At 54.2% G+C, this 14,499-nt stretch overlaps 8 protein-coding genes across 9 annotated transcripts; 4 read left to right on the top strand and 4 right to left on the bottom strand.

Annotated features, from left to right (window-relative positions):
- Positions 1-189: 189 nt before the first annotated feature.
- Positions 190-3,328, top strand: KRP23_3507 (E3 ubiquitin ligase BIG BROTHER-related; the record flags this gene model as incomplete). Its single annotated transcript, XM_067888365.1, has 10 exons — positions 190-623; positions 696-821; positions 894-985; positions 1,058-2,455; positions 2,531-2,593; positions 2,664-2,692; positions 2,759-2,813; positions 2,888-2,966; positions 3,033-3,119; positions 3,184-3,328. 10 exons carry the CDS (start codon positions 190-192, stop codon positions 3,326-3,328), a joined length of 2,508 nt encoding a protein of 835 aa, XP_067747615.1.
- A 202-nt stretch (positions 3,329-3,530) lies between these two features.
- Positions 3,531-5,216, bottom strand: KRP23_3508 (uncharacterized protein; the record flags this gene model as incomplete). The annotated part of the gene is made up of 1 exon (XM_067888366.1): positions 3,531-5,216. The coding sequence occupies one exon, from the start codon at positions 5,214-5,216 to the stop codon at positions 3,531-3,533; it is 1,686 nt and encodes a 561-aa protein (XP_067747616.1).
- A 715-nt stretch (positions 5,217-5,931) lies between these two features.
- On the top strand, positions 5,932-7,437 carry KRP23_3509 (Thioredoxin; the record flags this gene model as incomplete). The annotated part of the gene is made up of 1 exon (XM_067888367.1): positions 5,932-7,437. One exon carries the CDS (start codon positions 5,932-5,934, stop codon positions 7,435-7,437), a length of 1,506 nt encoding a protein of 501 aa, XP_067747617.1.
- Positions 7,438-7,553: 116 nt separating this feature from the next.
- KRP23_3510 (Cell division protein FtsZ) lies at positions 7,554-8,966 on the bottom strand (the record flags this gene model as incomplete). Its single annotated transcript, XM_067888368.1, has 1 exon — positions 7,554-8,966. One exon carries the CDS (start codon positions 8,964-8,966, stop codon positions 7,554-7,556), a length of 1,413 nt encoding a protein of 470 aa, XP_067747618.1.
- Positions 8,967-9,818: 852 nt separating this feature from the next.
- KRP23_3511 (uncharacterized protein) lies at positions 9,819-10,202 on the top strand (the record flags this gene model as incomplete). The annotated part of the gene is made up of 1 exon (XM_067888369.1): positions 9,819-10,202. The coding sequence occupies one exon, from the start codon at positions 9,819-9,821 to the stop codon at positions 10,200-10,202; it is 384 nt and encodes a 127-aa protein (XP_067747619.1).
- A 428-nt stretch (positions 10,203-10,630) lies between these two features.
- KRP23_3512 (uncharacterized protein) lies at positions 10,631-12,477 on the bottom strand (the record flags this gene model as incomplete). Its single annotated transcript, XM_067888370.1, has 3 exons — positions 10,631-10,678; positions 10,740-11,692; positions 11,769-12,477. 3 exons carry the CDS (start codon positions 12,475-12,477, stop codon positions 10,631-10,633), a joined length of 1,710 nt encoding a protein of 569 aa, XP_067747620.1.
- Positions 12,478-12,556: 79 nt separating this feature from the next.
- Positions 12,557-13,637, top strand: KRP23_3513 (putative protein S-acyltransferase 14; the record flags this gene model as incomplete). 2 transcript variants are annotated; one of them, XM_067888371.1, is made up of 4 exons in its annotated part: positions 12,557-12,576; positions 12,645-12,853; positions 12,916-13,092; positions 13,147-13,637. In XM_067888371.1, 4 exons carry the CDS (start codon positions 12,557-12,559, stop codon positions 13,635-13,637), a joined length of 897 nt encoding a protein of 298 aa, XP_067747621.1. The 2 variants fall into 2 exon arrangements, with proteins under 2 accessions (XP_067747621.1, XP_067747622.1); XM_067888372.1 differs by having other exon boundaries at positions 12,570-12,576; positions 12,650-12,853.
- A 136-nt stretch (positions 13,638-13,773) lies between these two features.
- KRP23_3514 (Peptide methionine sulfoxide reductase B5) lies at positions 13,774-14,442 on the bottom strand (the record flags this gene model as incomplete). The annotated part of the gene is made up of 3 exons (XM_067888373.1): positions 13,774-13,885; positions 13,960-14,015; positions 14,089-14,442. The coding sequence occupies 3 exons, from the start codon at positions 14,440-14,442 to the stop codon at positions 13,774-13,776; spliced, it is 522 nt and encodes a 173-aa protein (XP_067747623.1).
- Between the last annotated feature and the right edge of the window lie 57 nt (positions 14,443-14,499).

Here is a 14,499-nt window from a genome sequence, read left to right on the forward strand (position 1 = left end):
GCACATTTACCAATCTCCCACATGGTGCTGTAGCCGCGGATGTATTATTGATTCTGCTCATACAAAATTCAAGTGTGGTCGGCTAACTTCAAAAACGTTCGCTCCCACTCTATCCCATTATTCTCAAAGCGTCGGAAGGACGACGAAAGCTCCACCAACGCCTGCCAATATTGTACACAACCTGCGACCATGGCGAGCGAACAGTTCCCCGAGAGCCTCGCGTGGGTAGAGCGCGGCTCTGTGCTCATCCGCCGCATGAACTCGGAGCGCATCGCCGAAGATCCGCGAGTGCGTCGCTTGCTGCTGAAGCTGTCGCTGCCTCCGTCGCCCACGGAGGTGACGGCGATGGAGGCGATCGCAGAGGAGAACGGGGCCGACGACAGCGAGGAAAAACTTCAGGTCCCACGGACGTCGCTGCTGTTGGACGCCCAAGAAAGTTTCGAGGCCATTGAAGCGGCCACCGACGCAAATGACGTCAAGCAGGAGAGCGAGAACTCGGCCTCCAATACTTACAAAGTGCTGCTCTGGACCTACAGACTGCAAGCCTCGCTGCAGAGTGCAGTGCAGTACGCACTGTTTGCCAAGACCAGCGAGGACGGATGCTTCATTCAGATTGCACCCAGGTAGAGACGTTTACAGATAGATAGGGAGAGTACTGTTACTGATGGTTATGTTGCGTTGATACTTTTTTGTAGGGTTTATTGTGTGGCACCGCCACACATTACGACGTTCAGTCGGTTGTTTGGGGCGTACACATCGGCGCGCAATTGGAACGCGGCGGTGAAGGTGTTAGAGCAGTTGGATTCGCAGATGTCCAAGAGGTGGGTGTGCTCGACATTGGTGAAGGTTGTTGGGGGTGGAAATTTAATGATTTTGTGCTATTGATGATGCAGATTTGAAGACGGAGCGTGTGTGTTTGACTGCGGACTGTTTGATGGAGTGAAGAGGATGCATCACAAGCCGCTAGTGTTTGATGACTTTTGCGGTAAGCGCTGCTTGTTTCAAAAATGTGCGTACACTCTTGACTAATAATGCTGTATTTTTTTGTGTGTTGCAGATGGACGGATTGCTTCCATCTCCTATTGCCGTGGGCCTATTCCGTCAATGCATTCCGGTTTCGTGGTCACCTCGACGGTGGCAGCGTGGCTGGATTTGAAGCCATCGAATGTTGCCATTCTGCTTGCGCCAAACAATGAGCAAATGAGCGTTTTCGCCACCTGTTGCACGCTCTACTGCACAGATGCTTCGTCGTTTCCAGAAAACTTTGGAAATGAGCTACTGAGTGCCTACTTGCAGCACATTAAGATGGCAGAAACATGGCCTGTTAAGCTTCAGCGGACGTTCAGCGGTAATGACCCGAAAAATGCGGCTTACACTGGTGGGTTACCGAGGCCCCAGGCGAGATACATTGCAGACTTCGGCAAATTGTTGGAGATGCGAGATAATATGTTAGTGGAAAGCGCAGACTCGCCTGCGCTGGAGGAGAAGAAGCAAAAGCTGACGGGTATTGCTGTTACGCCCGCAGCTCGGCCAATTTACATTCGACAAATCGATCTGCTGTCGAGTCCTGACTGTTCAAGTGATTCCAGTTCAAGTGCTGCTGGCTTATCGCCATTGGCAGATATTTGTCGACCTTACTTTGTCATTCAGAACGAAAAGGGGGTTCTCTTTTCCAGCATGGTCAATGGAGTTCGAGACGTGGATCTTCATACTGGAATGCACGTGTTTCGAGTGGGGAGACAGTTTAAGAACTGCAGCGACCTTCTGCTAAAGATGTATCATTTGCCTTTCGGACGACAAGGAGAAATGATTTTTGAGTGCAGACTGCACGCCAGCATCCTGTTAGAGCTGCAAGTCGTGGAGGGAGAAGCGGGGCTCAAAGCAAACGATGTTGGAGTCGCCACCTTGCACCTCGAAAAGGGTGATTTTGACTGTATTTCGTCCACATTCTCACTTCCCAAGCAGTTTGCGGTTCGTATTCTGTACTCTCACGATTCCAGTGCTTTTCCCGCAATGGAGGCGCCGTTGCCCGTTAGACAGATGGAAGAGATCAATTCTGTTGGAGCCTCAGCACCAGCTCATGCGCATTCAAACGGAGATGTGAGCCAAGTCAGCGCGTTTGCCGACCAGCAGCGCCGCGATAGTCGTGCAAAAGCCATACGGTACGACGGTCCAAGTGCAGTCACATTTTTGCTGGGCCAATCTGGTATTCGCACACCGTTCGGAGACCTAACACTCGAAAAAATCGACGTGGTTCGGAAAGCGCTCAGAAACCGAGTGGACATCTACCTCCTCTTCCACGTAGATGCTGGTCATGGCCAGACTAAAGTGCTACCTTTACGCCACCTCTTCCGCTTCGTGTTGCCCGACATTATCCGGGAAAAAGTCATCGCAATGGGAGCGACTCAACATTCACTAGATGAAAATGCTCCATCTTCATTTGACGTGGGCGCTGGTACGTTGCGTTGGCACCTCCACTGTAATTGGCCTTGGTTTCTTACGTGCCGTCTTTTGCGGGTTGTGACAATAGGAATGATGCCTTTTGATGAGGAGTATGCGCGGTGGCTGCAGCATTTGTACGAGACGGATCTCGGTACGTTGAACTACACCTAACCTGTTTCATTATTGAGGCTGACAGCTATGCTCTTTCGCTGCTTTGACAGATACTCCAGGAAACAATTACGATGACGAGGTACGTACTGATTTCTTATGAGTGTGCCGATTCCTTTGACACTCATTTAGTTCTCTGTTGCTCCAGTTCGTTCGTGGAATATCAGTAGCAGACATTCAACCAAGTCTGGATTATCGAATTGGTAAGCTTGAACAACCACGTGCGAAGACTACTTAACAAATAACTTCGTCAACTCACGTTTTGTTTCCTGCATAGTGAGCATTGAGACAGAAGCCAATGAAGCACCCCTCCCTGCCCGCGACCAGCACGGCCGCCGCCCTTACACCTCTCAAACGTACGATGTTACGGACGTCCCCTTTCATTATTTACACTCTTACATCTTCGTTTTTGTTTGGTGCAGCCGTGGTGCGCCGGCATCGTTAATCAACCAGCTTCCAACATACACCTTCACCGCAGCTAAAGACCACGAGGACCGTGGCACCCCAGAGTACGTCTTTGGATGCATCTTGTCGTCAACGAGGATATTGCTAACTCAGCTTTCATTTCCTTAGCTGCTTGATCTGCCGCTGCAGTTTTGAGGCCGGCGAAGAGATCAAGTCGCTGCCGTGCTTTCACTCGTATCACTCCGATTGCGTCGACTCGTGGCTGTCCCTGAACAAGGTCTGCCCAGTTTGTCAGTTCAGCGTCGACAACTAATTAGAGGGTGCGCCGCCGTGTGATTTCACTTATGTGACTTTGAGCGAAAACAATGAATACACGTGAATTGATAATTTATCCATTTCAAGCATCAAGAAAACCTCATCGCCTCGACTACGGCAATGACTTCGAAGTCACCATATTTTATGGCCCTTCGTATTTGAAAGCGTAGCATCCGCGTGTAATCCATCTACTGGCATGATTAGTGCTCGATGAGGTAGACTTGGACGATGCCGATTACAACGCCCAACACGCCACCCATGACAACCAGCTTCCACTCGTCCTCCTCGAAGATAGGATGAAGCAGGTTCTCGAACTGCTCCGAAGTCAGCAGTTTCATCTTCTCACGGAGCGTGACCTCCAAGTCCATAGCGATGGTGGCGTAGCCTTCAATCTGACGCAGGCTGTCAGGGAAGATCTCCACGATGTGGTTGGTCACGTCCTCTTTAATGTTGGCGTACATTTCCTCGCCAATACTGAAATTAATAATCTTCTGCGTCGTCTCGGTAGCAGCATTCACAGCCTCCTGAACGTTGTCGTACACGAGCTCGAACAGCCTATCGGAGTACGGACCCTTGAGGATGGCTTCAAAGATGTTGCGCGAGTTCAGGACGTCGCGCGCCACCATCTTGCCGTAGACCTCAGCAACTTGGTCCTGGCGGCGCAGGAACAAACCATGGAACGTAATACCGCAGTACCTCTTCGGGTTCGCGGGCTCAAAGATCATCTTCAGAGCCAACCAGTTCGTGATCGTGCCCACAAGCAGTCCAATCACCGGGAACACGACAATCGGGTCCGAGTAGACGAACCAAATGCCCATCTGCATTAGACCAAAGAGTCCTCCCATGTAAGCACCTGAATTGCGAATAAAAGCCAGCTCCGAGTAGCCGCAAGTCACGAACATGTTCACGAGCAGCTGCTTGTCTTTGCACATGTTGGTCACCACCATGTCCTCCAAGTCGAAAACATCTTCAATATTGCTGCGGATCTCGTCCATGAGAGCCTCGATGTGGGCAGGAGACTCCTCCTTCACCTTCTCAACGATCTCTTCCTTCACCTTGGCTGGCAGTACGGCCCACAGATCTGGACTGTACTTGAGCGCCATGTCCTCCACGACCGTGTGGATCGTATTAAACAGAATGGGTTCCAGCTCCTTTACGACTTGCGCCGGCTCAATTCTCGCGAACACCTCTGACACCTGCAGCAGTTGATGCGTCATAATCTGCACGGCCTGTCGCGCCATCTTCTCTCCCTTGTGCGGGACAATACCCTGCCACCCAAAACCCGTGTTGGTATCCGGGATCTGCATGCACCCCGTGTACTGGAGCGGGTAGAAGGTCATGAACAGCGCCACCCAAATGTGGAAGTACGTGAAGACCACACTAACGAGTGGGATGGACCCATACGTGAGCAGACTCTCCGAGTCAATGCCAATGTCTTCCAGCGGCCCACGCAGCACCGTGAAGCACAGCACGATGAGGATAACGAAGATCACCATGAATATGATCACGGGCACGGATGGAGTCTCCACCATGGGCGGGAATTTGACCGGCTCCGTCTTGTGCGGCGACTCCCTCGTGATCCTCCGCGGGGAGTTGGCGAGCGGCACAAAGTCCGTGACGATGGCCAGTGAGTCATCGTTCGTGGCCACCTGCACCATGCCCAGTAGCGTGAAGCGGAGGCTCGTGGCCAGGTCCTGCGGCTCCAGCAGCGCCCAATCAGCCGCCGTGAAGCGCACGACCTCAGCGCCCTTGCGGCCCTTTAGTGCGCCCGCAAAGCGCGCGTAGCGGCCGTCGTCGAAGCGCTTGAGCCATTCCTCAAGCTGCTTGGGCGTCCAGAACTCGGGGTTCAGCAGTAGGGCTTGCTTGGTGTCGCTCGAGCGCGCCATGGGGATACGGAGTGTAATTCAGTGAATATGGGGGGTTATTGGGACCGGAAAAGCGGCGCAGGGAAGCAGATACGCGTCGGCTTAGACTGCACGGGGAGTAGGGCGAGGGGGAGGCGCAGAAGCACGCACAACGAAGCCTTCAACACGACCGAAGCACAAGCGCAGATGACGGTAAATGACTGCGGAAAACTGCCCAGCGGTTGACGATGGGGCTTTTGTTTTTGGCGTAGAAGAGACCCCCAAACAAGCAACGCCCTTACAAACGGAAAGTGTGCCCCTCTGATTGGGCAACATATGGATTCCGCCCCGTTGCTGGGCGATTGACGGTTCATAACCGCAGCGCGAGCTGAGAAATGGAGCCGCTGCGCCCAAAAACACTGTGATTACGCCAGGATTCAGCGCAGCCCGGAGTCGATGGCCGCGGCAAACACAAACACTTGCAGCACCGTCTTGCAGTGCTATGCTGGCAGGACTCAGCGGGCCTTTGCAGGAAAGACGATCGCCGTCAATTGTGATGGCGAAGATCGTGATTAAAACGTGATGTCCAGGCAATGTTAGTTGTGTGTGTGCCACATTAGTTGTGTTGAAAACACCATTCAGTGTGGAAATATGCAGTTATGTACACCACCCTACATTCGTGTTCTCAACACCATGCTTGAAGGGGGCCAATCTTTCAGAACAGCAGACAGAGACCCAGCGGAAGAAGCTTCGAACCATGGGCGTGATTCCGGTGCACGGTGACTCGGACTGGAACTCGCAGATGCAGAGCGCGGGCGGCAAGCTCGTGGTGGTGGACTTCTCGGCCGTCTGGTGCGGCCCGTGCCAGCACATCAAGCCCGTGTACCACCAGCTGAGCGACCAGTACCATGACGTGGTGTTCCTCGAGGTGGACGAGGCGCAGAACCGCGCGCTCATCGGCACGCTGGGCGTGCGCGGCTTTCCCACTTTCCACTTCTACGTGAACCAAAGCAAGGTGGACGAGCTCGTGGGCGCCGACCCCAACCAGCTGCGCGCCAAGATCGAACAGTGGCGCCAGTCGGCCTTTAACCCCTTCGCATCCCCGGGAGTGACGCTGGGCGCCGGCTCAGGCGGTGCAGCCAAGCCCCTGTCTGCTGCAGAGGCTCGGGAGGCCAGACTCAAGCGGTTCAACGACGTGAGCTTGGTTCCTAGCGTCCCTACGGCCGCCCCGGATGCTCCTACACCTAAGAAGTCGACGGTGCCGGACTCTAACATGGTCTGCGATCCGGCTTCTGGAGTGTGTCGTCCTAAAGATAATGACGAGGAGATGAAGGAGGAAGGTGATGAGATGGTACCCCCGCCCGTGAACGAGGACCTGCTGACGCAGCTGAAAGGAATGGGCTTCGACGATCTGCGCTCTCGCAAGGCGCTGCTTGCAACGGACAACCGAGGACTGGAAGTGGCTATCAACTGGCTCGGAGACCACCAGGACGACGCTGACATTGATGAGCCCATCAAGTTTGTGGACTTGTCCAAGACTGCTCCGAAACGCGAGCTGACTCCAGAAGAGAAGGCTGCGAAGGTGGAGGAGCTGAAGGCTCGCATTGCCAAAAAGCGCGCTGAGCGCGAGGAGCAGGAGAAGGAGGACCAGCGTGCGAACGAGCTGAAGCGCCGTACCGAAGGACAAGGGCTTCTGGAGTCCCGCGAGGAGATTGAGGCGATCCAGCGCAAGATTGCGGCGGAGAAGATGAAGAAGGATAAAGAGGACGCCAAGCGTGAGCGCGAACGTCTGCGTAAGCAGATCGAGATGGACAAGCGTGAACGTCACGCGCGCGGTGGCCGGTTGGGTGGCCCTCCCATTGACGTTGCGCCTCTGGAAGTAACTGCTAAGAAGGAAGAGGAAGAGAAGAAGAAGAGCCCTGCGCTGTCGCCCAAAGAGCAAGTCGTGAAAAACGTGGGCATTCTGAAGAAGTACCGCGTTGGCAACGATGGACTTACTGCCTTAAAGACGCTGAACGTGTATGTGAAGAACTTGCTGGAGAAACCCGAAGAGGAGAAGTTCCGCACGATCAACCTAGAGAACCCGGCGTTCCGCAAGCGCGTTGCGAGCCTTGGTGGTGGCGTGGCTTTTTTGAAGGCTCTCGGCTACGAAAAGGATGAGTCTGATGGCAACCTCAAGCTTTCAATGGAACACCGAGATGTGGAGTTGTTGCAGTATGGCCGCACTCAACTCCAGGGTGCTATTGCTGAGCTCTCGAACTAAACAATAAGTAACGTGACTCGAGGTCACCATTTGTTTGCGAACAGTGTTGACCAGATAACCGAAAGGCAAAATATCTTCCACACGCAAAGTGCTTTTCTGGTCGGCCGTCATCGCATTTAAAGGGAGAAGAACCGGTTGAACAATCCCTTGTGCTCAGCCGGCTTCTCCTCGTCATCCGGCTTTGACTTTGCACTGTCAGAGCGCTTGTGCGTCTCCTGCAAAGGCACATGGGCCCCTCCGATGGGTGGAGATATGACGTCGGTCTGAATTCCACTAACAATAATGGACACATACACAGAACCCTCCAGCGACTGGTCGTAGCACGTGCCGAAGATGATGTTGGCTTCGTCGTGCACACGGCTGCGAATGATCTCCATGATTTCGTCCACTTCGAACAGCGTCACGTCCTCACCGCCACGAATAGTCACCAATAGTCCGTGCGCAGATTCAGTCGGCAAGTCACCAAGCAACGGGTTCACCAGCGCCTGCTCTGCTGCTTTCCGAGCGCGACCTTCCTCACTAGAAATACCTGAGCCCATGATGGCACGGCCTGCATTCGATAGGATAGTCTTGATGTCGGCAAAGTCCAGGTTAATGAGTCCTGGACGAACAATCAGGTCCGTTACTCCCTTGACACCTTCCAGCAGCACGTCGTCTGCATACCGGAACGCCTCCAGCATGGTCGTGCTCTTGTCCGCTAGCGCCAGCAAGTTCTGGTTGGGCACGACAATCAGCGTGTCCACATACTTGGACAGCTCTTTCACACCAGCATTAGCCAGACGCGTGCGGTTGGGCCCTTCCGAACGGAACGGCGTGCTCACCACACCGACCGTCAAGATGCCCATCTCCCTCGCTACACTAGCCACAACGGGCGCTGCTCCTGTGCACGTTCCTCCGCCCATGCCGCCCGTGATGAACAGCATGTTGCTGTCCTGCAGCATCTGCTCGATCTCTCCTTTCTGCTGTTCCGCGGAGCGTTTGCCCAGCTCCGGCTTAGATCCAGCCCCCAGCCCCTTGGTGATGTCCTTGCCCAGCGTGATCTTGTGCGGAGCCAGCGACCGGCCCAGTGCCTGGCAGTCCGTGTTGGCCACAATGAACTCGACGCCTTCCAGCTGCGACGCGATCATATTGTTCACGGCGTTACTGCCTGCTCCGCCGAGACCCATGACCGTGATCCACGGCTTCCCGTCCTTAAACGTAGCCATTAGCGGGCGCTTCTTGCTTTCTTCCTTTTCCGCCGGTTTGCTGGCAGCGGGGGCGGGGCCGGGAGCTGATGCTTTGGAATTAGCTCGAGCTGCTACCGTTGAGCGCTTCCGCCGGTCTGTCGAGCGCTTGGTCGTCGACCTCCGCGGGGCTGCGGGCGTCTCGGTGGTCGACGGACTCTTCCCGTTGACTTTAGCGGCGTCGAACGTGGCGCTGGGCTGCGTGTGCAGCCACCGAGCAGTTTGCAGCAGCGTCGATGGGCGCGACACCGACAGAGACGACGCCTGGCGCGAGAGAAGCAGCAGAGAGCGGCCGCGAGACGCCATTAGGATCGAAGGAGCACCAGCCTTCAGTGGCCAGCCACAAAACGAGGGGAATATGAAAGTACAGTACCGGTCCGGTAGGCGGATTATCAAATTTGTGAATTCCGGACAAATTTTCAGCGAGAACTCACAATATTGCAATATCACGTTAAGGAATGTCGACACCCCGATGGTCGCTTTCGATCCTGGTCATCGCGGTGTTGTGTGATCAGGATCAGACGAGTCCTCTGGTCCAGCGGCATAATATGCCGTTGGCTATGCATTACAATGTAATATGCCATAGTATACCGCTGGACCAGAGGATCCTTTTGATCCTGATCACGCACGGAGTGATTCGGAAACGACAACAAGAAGGACGTTCCACCAGTGGTGCAGCAGGACGCATATTATTGCCGGTAGTGGAGTGGACTGCCAGTAGACTGATCTGTCTAAAAGTGGTGTATGTTTTGTGAATTTTACACACTCGAACTGCAAAACGATGGTTGCAACGAGAACTACATGCGCTGTTATCATTTTCGTTTGTTGAGATCATTGTCATCCAGAGGAAGTATATCGGAATACAGTTATTGTAGTATTTGTACGGCATTCGGAGAAACCGGGTCTCCTGCCAGGAGTCCTGTCGTCTCTGGATGACGACCAGACTGCGGCAGCCCGTCTCATTGCATTGCATTTACTTAGGGAGCGAGAGCACTTTGCTCAAGATATAAACATGGGATGTGCTCGATGGACGCTCTCAGGTCCAGTCGGAATCACTTGTGTGGATAGAGCGCGTTTGTCGTTCGCTTTCGCTGCCCGTTACTATTTCGCAATCTGCCCCGGAACACTCAAGTCACTCAAAATCCCTCGTTTCCCGCGATGCGTATGTGCAACGCCCTGCTTGTTGCCGCGGTCGGCCTCCTAGTGCACACCGCAGCTGCCTCGACGGACGTGGGCCAGGCTGAACTTCCGAAGACAATCAACAACGACGCCGTGAACACCTCTCACAAGCGCCACCTGAGAAGCGAGTTCGCAGAAGACTTGATTGAATGGCCCGAACGCATTGAGGAATATATCGAGCACCACACGCGGGTTCGAGAAATCTTTAGGGCGTGGTGCATGGAAGGCAAGGAGCCTAAAGACGCTATGGAGGAGGCGGAGGACGGGACGCCAGAAAAGGCCACTGCGGTGCTTTACAAGAAATTCATGGCGGAGAAGGGTGAGAGTGGAAGAAAGCTAACTATAGTTGAGTGCGACGTGTAGTGGATTGGGCCTCAATTGATATCCGAGCATTTGCCCAGCATCGAGTATTTGAGCACGGATTGGCATAACCTTTTTTCATTTTGCCGTCCACTATTCCCATTAGTACACGAGGAGTGTCCATGCAATCTCCAGAAAAGTTGTTATCGGTTGTGGCCGCCCTATAGACCTCCTTCGATGTGGTACTCTCTAGTGGTTGAAGAAGCGACGTTGCTTGCCAATGAACACTCGCGTCGTATGTTAATAAATCACCCGGTTGGTATAAAGTTTGTCTGCTGCTCGTCTGTAGTATATCTGCCTTCTGATTTGCGTCTTCAAAATGTCAAGTGTAAGCCCCTTGTGCACTCAACTTTGCCACGGCTAGACGAGTCGATCGCTATCTCAACGTATACTACACGCTGCATGCGTAAATGCTACTTCTAGACGAACGCTCATCTAGTCGCATGACCAATCGCAATACCATGTTGAAGTTGTGCCACCTGCCAAATAAAAGGAAGTTATAAGTGCAGGCAACACACAATGCAATGAGTCAGCCCTTACCAATTGTAGCGAGTTGTGCAGCGGAACAACGGTCTCTATGGTTGAAGAAGCGGAAATCTTCTCCTCCCGATCCATCAAGGCTGGGTCGTCACCGTCATCGGCTGTTTTGCTCACCACCACACGCTCCTCAGCTGGAGGAGTCTGAGTCAATGGTGAAAGAGGCGGGGGTGTCTCTGTTGTTGTATCTGCAGTCATCTGAATCGTCGACGAGAGCGTGCTTACGGGCCCTAAATTCACCTCCTCTTCAGAAGTAATGTCAACAGTGCCTTCACCGTTCTCGTCGCTAGTGCTATTGCGCACCCATTCTTTGTAAGTTTGCTCGTTACTTTCAAGATCTTGTTCGTCATCGACTGGGTGCAAGTACGCATACTTGCCGACGACACCCACACCAAGAATCTTCTCCGGGATAAAGTCACCGCAGGCCGAATAGTTCTGCATTAACAACTTCGTGCACTGGCGGCCGTTATTCTCCTGGAGAACACGCACGGCCTCCGAAAATTCCATGGCATCGATACGGATGTCATTTACCGCGACGATGTGATTGTCTGGCCGGATAGTGACCCAATCGATATCCTCACCGACGACAATGCCAATGCGTTTGAGCACAATCAGCGGCTGGTCGATGAACTCAAACTCCGGGATACTCTCCACCTCGACAACACGCTCGTACAAGAACAGCTCGTACTGGAAAATCTCTCCAACCGAAGCTTGCACCACGGCGTTACAGCCACTAGCCACCACCTCGCGGGACATTGTGTTAATGTCGCTCTTCACATACACGAAGCGCACCGTACTAGCCGGCGGGATGTCCTTTGTGCTAATAGTAAGTTGGCCGTGTGCGCCAACGGGGACGTAGTGATAGGAACCCGTTTCGATTTCGGCTGAATCTTCTTCTGAAATGAGCACCTGAATATAATCCTTCACAGAATGTGTCTCCGGCACGTCGTACTCCACTGAATCAAAACGCGAGTACGCGTAAGAACAAATAACTATACCCACGCAGAGGCAATAACCAGCGCCGCAACGTACATGTAACAAACGAGCCCTTCTCGACCTGTCCGCCCATATCCAGCTGCACGATGCCGCTCGGCCGGAATGCTAGTAGTTTCATCGCGTAGGCGCTTTTGTCTGTGATCTGATCCAGTGCCTCCTTCAGCTCCTGCGCTTGGGCCACCCACTCGGACATGTGTCCTCTCTGCAGCAAGTCTTGTGGCAGCAGTCCGTAGCTCTCTCTCATGGGTTGCGCCCCGGCGTGGATGAGCATCTTGATGGCCACTGCGTTCTGCACGAAACACGCGTGGTGCAGCGCCGTCCAGCCATTCTCGTCCTTGTGGTTCACGTTGACACGGCGCTGCAGCAGCAGGTGCAGGATCTCCGCCTCCTTGGGTAAAAGCTCCAGGTCCGCGTCGTCCTTGACCTCGGCCACAATCTCGTCCGCTTCGCTGCTACTGTCTGCGCTGTCACTGGACGGTTGCTGCTGCTCCTGGAGCTGCCCCTCCGCTGGAGTGATGGTCTCTTCCTCGTCGCTGTCTCCGAAACCGTGGAGGTCGTCGAAGTCATCGTCCAGTTCTTGGTGCTCGCGCAGGTGTTTCAAGCTCGCAACGGCCAGCAGCAGTGGTGTGCGGCCGCTGTCGTCCGTGGCCTCCAACTCCTCCGCCGTCGCTGTCTTGAGCAGTCGGTGCACCTCCGCTAGGTCCCCGTACTCGCACGCGCTGTGCAGCGTCACCGTGTTCCCCATGGCCGTTACTCGAATAACCAGACCGTGGGGGATCGCTATTGCAATCGGATACTAGAGGGTTTGTACAAACGAAGGAGGAATGCTGCGTGTTCATGACAGGTGCGTTAGGTGTTGTCTGTGTATAATGCATGGGAGGTGGAGGACCCTGACGATGCTTGCCTGCGCAGTGCAGTGCTCCGCTCCGTGTCCGTGCTGCCGGTCGTGATGGTGGCGGCCATCGTGGCGCTCGAGTACTATGTGTTCATTGCGGAGCATTGGCTCCCCGAGTTCCAGCGGTCTGTGGGGGCGTTCGTGCTGCTGCGGATCCTGGAAGGCCTGCTCTTTCACTTTGTCGTCGGGTGCATGCTGGTCGCGTACTACAAGGTAGTATTTACAGGTACGAACACATTGCTGTAGGGAGAGGGGCATTGCTGAGCTTGTGGAAATGGATCAATGCAGACCCCGGGTATGTTACGCCCACCGTGGTGCAGCGCATCAAAGACGCCATGCAACAAGTGCTGGAGGAAGGAAGCAGCAAGAGTCCGTCGACGATGAACACGTGCCGACGATGCAAACTGCTCAAGCCTTTTCGAGCACACCACTGCAGCTTTTGCAACCGTTGCGTACTCAAGATGGGTACGCTGTCGAAAATTGATATTGGCACTGTTCTCACTGCGTGCTTATGAGCAGATCATCACTGCCCATGGGTCGCCAATTGTGTCGGCGAAGGCAACTACAAATTTTTCTTCCACTTCATCGTGTACGCGTTCTTGGCTCTCTCGATGTGCGTGAGAGCACTTGCAGGACCGTTCCAGGCAGCGCTCTTTAGTGAGGATGCACCCCGTGGCGCTGCAAACTTCTCTGCTATGGCTGTCGTTGGGTTCGTGCTGGGTGGTGCCCTGGGTATCAGTCTGCTAGGCTTCATCGCCGTTCACTCGTACCTCTTGGTCCATGGCGCTACCACCATCGAATGCCATGAATACGGTCGCGCATTCCCGTTCAACCAAGGGTGGCGGAAAAACTTCACTGCAGTATTCGGTGAGAAGACCAAAGACTGGATACTGCCCACGACTCCCTCCCGGAAGCTTCGCTACGTGTTGCACCCTGCGGAGCTGGAGCACCTCACTGCGGACAGCTGCTTCGGCGATTCCAGCGACCAAGAAGACGACAGTTTGCTATAGTAGAGACCATACTCACACGTTCAAATACTAATGCGTTACCGTTATGCCAGTAGCTTTCCTCTGCTCTTACAGCGAACTCAACCCTGCCAGTCATTGGTTTAATCGTCACCACCAGCAACGCGCGAACATCGATCTCTTACTGAGGAGGAACCTCACCCGCGCGAAACACGAGCGACACGCTGTTCACACAGTGGCGCTCGTCCGTAGGATTCTTGAACCCTTCGCCCTTAAAGACGTGGCCCATGTGACTGCTCAAAATATCAGCACAACAAGGTCAACTCCACTCTGCATGACCCTTCCAGGACAGTTCAAGCTCTCATACCCGTCGCACTTGGCGCACATGATCTCCGTGCGCCGTCCATCAGCGTCAGCAACAGCCTGCATTCAATTGGCAGCACAACTCCTGAGCATTTGCTAGAAAGGTGCTTTAATGCAGCGGCCTTCAACGCACCTTGATGGCGCCGGGGATGGCGTCGTAGAAGGCGGGCCAGCCGCAACCCGAGTCGAACTTGGTGGTGGATGTGTACACGGGCGTCTTGCAGCCTGCACACACGTACACCCCCTGCTCCTGGTGCTTGTTGTACTCGCCCGTGCCGGCGCGTTCCGTGCCCTTGAGCCGCAGCACCTGAAACTGCATGGGCGTGAGGCGCTGCTTCCACTCGGCGTCCGAGAGGTTTCCAGCGCCGCCGCTGTTGTTGCTGGACATATTGTAAGCGAAAGACGCAGCCGCAGAGTTTCTACCAGCCAGAGAGGGAGACACGAAGCGAGCAGGGAGCGACACCAACGCGCGCAGCCACTTGTTCATCCACGCCCCTCAAATTGAAGAATAGCAGCTTTTACAAATATCAAACTCAACGAGAGT

This window comes from Phytophthora ramorum, assembly GCF_020800215.1.
Source record: "Phytophthora ramorum isolate Pr-102 chromosome Unknown Phyram_PR-102_s0003, whole genome shotgun sequence".
In the NCBI taxonomy this organism is placed as follows: domain Eukaryota; phylum Oomycota; class Peronosporomycetes; order Peronosporales; family Peronosporaceae; genus Phytophthora; species Phytophthora ramorum.